This window comes from Lactuca saligna, chromosome 2 (assembly GCF_052625555.1).
Source record: "Lactuca saligna cultivar CGN05327 chromosome 2, ASM5262555v1, whole genome shotgun sequence".
In the NCBI taxonomy this organism is placed as follows: Eukaryota; Viridiplantae; Streptophyta; class Magnoliopsida; order Asterales; family Asteraceae; genus Lactuca; species Lactuca saligna.
The window spans coordinates 61,387,686-61,393,884 of NC_136418.1; the positions used below are offsets into that span (position 1 = coordinate 61,387,686).

At 34.8% G+C, this 6,199-nt stretch overlaps 1 protein-coding gene across 1 annotated transcript; it reads left to right on the forward strand.

The window, feature by feature from the left end:
• The first annotated feature begins 941 nt into the window (after window positions 1-941).
• Window positions 942-4,630, forward strand: LOC145031028 (protein NLP6-like). The gene is made up of 5 exons (XM_078979478.1): window positions 942-1,169; window positions 1,252-1,778; window positions 2,043-2,087; window positions 3,119-3,908; window positions 4,088-4,630. Exons 1-5 carry the CDS (start codon window positions 983-985, stop codon window positions 4,513-4,515), a joined length of 1,977 nt encoding a protein of 658 aa, XP_078835604.1. The 5' UTR covers window positions 942-982; the 3' UTR covers window positions 4,516-4,630.
• The last annotated feature ends 1,569 nt before the right edge of the window (window positions 4,631-6,199 follow it).

Genomic DNA, 6,199 nt, shown 5'->3' on the forward strand with positions numbered 1-6,199 from the left:
GTCCGCCTTACCCGACAAACATCTCTTTTCCGCAATCGTTCTTGAACATATTCAGGATATAATAAATAGTTGTAAATCCAATGATGATCCTGCAAAGAAGATCTTCAATGACATGCTTCGGTGGTATATCAACTTTCATCAAACTATTCTTGCTATCATACCGAAGTTATTCAAAACAGTAAAGAAGACTACACAAGCATTACAGTAGTAATCTCTTGCCTCAATTGACGCAAAGAGGGACATTGTTGGGTTAGTAATATTGCATCATTAGGCTTTTTGTCTACAATCCATTGTTTTCACGGTAATGGGCCAGTCCAGCCGTGTTTGATTTATTAGGGTTAGCTTTATATTGTGCATGCATGCACCGTGTATGAGTTAGTTGTTGCTGATATCTTTTGTAACCCTATCACACCTCTACAATAGCAATTCATCAAAGAGTTCTTTTGAGGTTGTGGATTATTAATCATTCGACACCAGTCTTGATTCGTGTTGTGTTCTTAATTGCTTTGTGTTATTCAGTTACTTGTTAAGAATCTCACCGGTCTTAAAGAGTTTTAATCTCATCAAAAACCATGAGAGGTAATAAACTCACATGCCTTAGAGCTCATATTAAATTGTAAATAAATGTTCCAATGGTTGGTCTTAGAAAGAATGTGTTTGTGCTCAATGTTGAATGAATATGAGAAGAAGAAGAAGTGAACGTGCCTATGTGTGTTGGTCGGCTAGTCTTTGATAAATAACAATAATAACTAAAACTTTCGATATTCTTGGGATTTTCCTTGATCTTTATTTGACCTAGCTTTCTCTAAAGTCTTCAATGTTCATGAGGCATTAACCATATGTGGTTGACTTGACCTATTTCTTTTTCCTTAAGCTTCAAGTATATTCACAATATTTTACAAGAAAATGATGACAATCCAAGATTCTGATTACATCTAAGATCTTGGGCTTGCGTGGGATCTCAATGATTTTGAAGAAATAAATGGCTGATTCTACTCCTATCCCGGATCTCACGAACAATTACATCTCAAACTTCTCTTTATCGCCCAGCTATTTTACATTTGCCGGGGCAGGTGTAGTCCCAGATTATGACGGGGAGTCGATAATTGATGGCCATGAAGTCGATTTTCTTAGCCAAACCCGACAATTTGATAAGCCGTCATCTTCAGGTGAGTAGAAGTTAAAATCCAGCTAATCAGGTGTTTTGGTTAAATGATAGTTAATAATCTTTACCGATTGTAAACTATACAGATGATTCTGAATATGTTCTTGATATTCTATACAAGAGGCAGAATGAGGTGAATATAAAGAGTGCATTTTCTATGGCTGCTAAGCCTTCTTTTAATGGGTTAATTCAGTTTTGGTCACCCCTACAAAGCAGCAGCAGACATGTACTTACAACCAGCGATCAACCTTTTATGCTACAATCAAGTCTCGAGAAACATAAGGTATATCTCAAGAAGCACAGATCATGTTCCGAAGAATATCAGTATAATATTGCTGCGGATCAACTTGAAGTTGAAGAGGATCCCACAATCATAAGTGGTGCGCCAGCTAATGCATTCCGATCTAAATTGGCAGAGGTAGTTCCGAACCTTAGGGTTCAAGCGGGGAGTCCATTGGTGTATTCTGCTTTGGAGTGTGAATTAATGTCTTATTTTGTGTTGCCTATTTCTAGTCAGTCTCAAAGCCAATGTGTCCTTGGCGTCGTTGAGTGTTGTACCAAGGACTTTGACTGTCTTCTAGAAATGTTAGGTTACTTGGTTGATGCACTAAAGGTAGGGTTACAACTTACAAACCTTCTACTAATATATTTGGAGAATCTCAGTACAACTGATTTATCATATAAATTTATATCATTTAACTTTTAGAATTTTCATTTCGTGAAATCAAGATGTAATTTTGGAACGAACTTAACTTTTAGAAACTACATGTTTCCTTGTTGTAAATTTCCAGAAACCATAGTTCTGTGTGGTCCAAATTCTTATTTTAACTGGTTAATGATGACAGTATTTAATCTAGTTGTTCTTCTCTCTTTGTAGATAATGGGTCTGAGTACGTTCCATACAGAGGGTTTGCTGTGCCAGGTAAACATTTAAAAAAAAAAAAATTGTGCAATATAGTTCTTCTGTATTAAAGTAAATCGCCATCTATTAGACCAGAAATATCACTCAGATATTGCATTGAATACATTAGGGCTTTTGCATGGTTGGTTTTGTCCCTGTGACTATTTTTTGTTCATTAATGTCCAAAATTTGCAAGGTTTTTTTTTTTTTTTTTTGTCATTTTCTCCCTTGCTACATATAATAGTAGCTGTCCAGAGACAAAACCAAAAAAAAATTAACAAAATTAAGAGCTTTCATGTCAAATTTAGAAAACATAATTAGGATAGAAACATATAAGATTTGTAAAATTTAGGGGTTTTTTTGCAAATTTGAAAAACAAAATTAGGGTAAAAACATAAAAGATTTATAGAAAGGACAAAATTAAAAAAAACTTGGCAAATTTTGGACATTAACAAACAAAAAATCGTTATATGGACAAAACCAACAAAACCTGATAAACTTAAGAACTTTTATGTCAAAAGCCCAATATATTATCATGTGTTTTTTTTTTGTTTTGTTTTTTTTTTTTGCGACAATAAAAGTGTCATCTTCCCATCTCAAAATTCAGTCGAATACAAACAAGATAAACGCATCAACATTGACTATCACTTTTTGCATTACAAGTTACCTATGCAAAGCTTAAAGTTCAATACCTTCCCTCTCACTTGAAGCTTGTTGATGTTTTACCGAAGGCTTGGCAAGACCATTATGTCTATTTTTCCAATCAAAGGTTTGATTTGGTCCAAACCCGACGTTTGGTTTAAGGGTGACGTTAGCCCATAGTCTTTTTATATATCTTTATTTTTTAGTTTTAGGCTACATTATATATTCTTTATGATATACCCTAATAGTTTCTCTATTTGTATGAAATTATTTAATCACCTATGTAAGGGTGATATTCTCCTTATTATCACAATGTGAACGTATTTTCAAATATGTCATTCCCTTTTACTTTGCTGCCTTGTTACTAGAAACTAAATGAATGTTAACACTGCATGTATGTTCGTAAACAGACTAAAGATGGTCTCAGATGTACCATGGATGACATGGTTGAAATTGAAGCGGCATTAAAAACAGCATGTATTTCACATGAATTAACTCTTGCTCAAGTTTCTATTGCTTACGAGGACACTAATGATATGCCTAATTCATTTTCTTTGGAGGGGAAACATATGACACAAATGATGGCACACAAAATGATTGGGCGTTGCCCTGATTCAGACGATTATGATTTTAAGGATTATTGTGGTACGTGTGATATGCTTCCTTCGAAAATAGGGGAAGGACTTGTGGGGAAGGCAAATGAAAATTACATGCCACACTTCTGCAGAAACATTTATGTGATGAATAATAAGGAGCTACCCACTTTAATTGAAACGATTACTATTAAAAAATACAGCTGCCTTGTGATATGTTTGAGGAGCACCATGAACGATGTTTATGTTCTTGAATTTTTATGGCTCCAAAATCGAAAATATACTGTCTTGATAGAGTCACTGGTATTAACACTTAAGAGGTGTTTGCCAAATTTCAAGTTTGCTTTTGGTGGAGAACTTGGTGATGAATTACTTGTTGTAGAAGTAGGAAATTCTTCCACAGCTGAAAGTGGTAGTTTCAAGATTTTTAAAGGAGTGAAATTATCACAAATACATGAAATGATGGAAAAAGAAAGAGAATATGTGGCTGAGCAATGCATAGCACCTCCGCAGGAAAAAGGCAACACAAGCCGACATTTATTGACTAAAGAGCTCATTGAACAACAATATGGAAAGCCCCAGAAAGAAGCTGCAGAAATCCTCAAAGGTAATTATACCATATATACTATATTTCAAAATAAAACTCGCATTAAGTTATCCAAATGGAGATGGAATTGAGTTATTTAGATACATATTACATATATCTCATTTGCTACAAAACGTGTAAGAAAATTTCACATTTTTAATCAATGACCATTGCTCTTTTTTCTTGATATTGTGTTACAGTTTCCTTATCTACATTAAAACGCGAGCGCAAGGAATTAGGGCTTGGGGACTGGGTAGGATCGAAGGGTGTGAAGAGAAAGGCAAACCGTTCATACAAGGATCAAAGTAACATGATTAATAAAGAAGACAACAGAGAACTACTTCGACCAGTGCCTCACAATGGAGCTACCCTGACCATAAAAGCATATTATCAAGGTACTCCGATCAAATTTCGTCTCCCACTTTTACGAGTAAAATTTAAATATGTTCAGAAGAAAATCGGCAATAAGCTGAAGTTGGATCCTGGTAGTTTCAAGCTCATGTACAAGGATGATGAAGATGACGAATATATTTTATTGGTTTCTGATGAAGACATCACGGATTGTATCGAAAGTTCTACAAATGTAAACCGCACTACCATTAAGTTGTATGTGCAATATCCTATTTAAATCACACCATTGAAGTAAGTTGTGATAGGAAAGACGAAAAAAGGCAAGTTAGAAGGAGAGGCGGTTGATGTTGTTTGACTCTACTTATTATTTTCCTAATCGAAAAAATTTAAGATGCGATCATGACTAGATAAGAGCATACATTACAATGCGTTGATGCTTTCTACTTTTTAGAGCATCCATTAAGATACATTGATGTTTTTTAGAAGTCCAAATATATAATATGATTGGTTTGTATGGTCGTGCTTGTGGCTACGTCAACGAGATAGGTCCCATCTGTAGTTTAGTTTTAGAAAAATAACTGCAAATTTTAGAACGAATTCTCTGTTTGTATAAGCTCTTAATCAATTACTGAATGTTTCTACCCGAATTTGAATTTTTATGTCAATTGTAGAAAGCAAACCGGCATGCAAAAAGTGGCGTTGATAAAGAAATCAACACGTAAATATCTTTTACATATACTAATATTAAATCTTATTGGTCATTATTCTAAAATATTTAAATATTTTTATGCGATTTAAAATAAAAAGTTATTTTGAACAAATTTACTAATTTGAAATGAATTCAATTATCTAAAACGAAATCTGGTTGGATACAACTGAAATGAGAAATTAATAGGTACAAAACTTAATTATATTAAAAACTTCAAGTCATTTACAACAAGTCCGCAAAAGAAAAAAAAAAATAGTTCGTTGCTAGGAAAAAAATAAGTCAAGCCATTTCGTTGTTATTTTAATGTAATTTTTTTATTTATTTAAATACGAAAATAAAACAAAGGTATACATACATATTACTTGTGCTAGATGTGGAAAGCAACGTTAGTAATATATGATTCTAAATTCCACTATATTTTTTCGGAGAAATGACAAAAATGTCCTAATACTACTAGAATAAAGGCCTATAATAAAATTTGAATTATGACACGTACTACATATATGACACACATTTTTGCGTATCCTAAAAAAGGTCATCTCTTATAAAATTTTATGGACTTGGGACATGCATTTATGCATATCCTAAAAAATGGCCTCCCTTTATATTGTATTTATGTACATGCGGTCTACATATTGTAACATCCCGGAATATCAAGAGTAGAGTTGAAGGGCTAAAAGTGAAAATGCATAAGGGCAACTCGGCGAGTCCATGTGAGGACTCGGCGAGTAGGGTCACGACTCACGCCGCGTGTTAAGTGGCCAACTCGGCGAGTCCAAGGCTGGACTCGACGAGTAGGCGCTGTGTGAAGAAAACCCTAAATTCGGGGGATGAGCCCTTTATAAAGGACATTATACCCTCTCCCCAGCCTCTTTGCTCTCCCTTGAAGTCCAGAAACCCTAGATACGCGTTTGTGAAGGTTTTGAGAGCATTTGATCATTTGAAAGAAATTTGGAGGAAGATCTTGGAGAGTTAGGAGGCTTGGTGCAAGGGGCTTTGCTTAGATTCGTATTCCTTGCTGTTGGGGGCTTCATTTTGAGGTAATATCTCGTTCTTGGGCTGTGTTCTTCTAGATTCATCATTTTGGGGTTGTGTGGGAAGCTTAGATTGTGGTATCTTGAGTTTGAAGGATAGATCTGAGGTTGCTACCTCAGATCTGAAGTGGAGGAGGTTTAGAGTGCATTAAAGTCCCTATTATTGAGTGATTGGTGAAGCTATCTTGTCCCAAACCCTAGCCCTAGAATGTAAAATG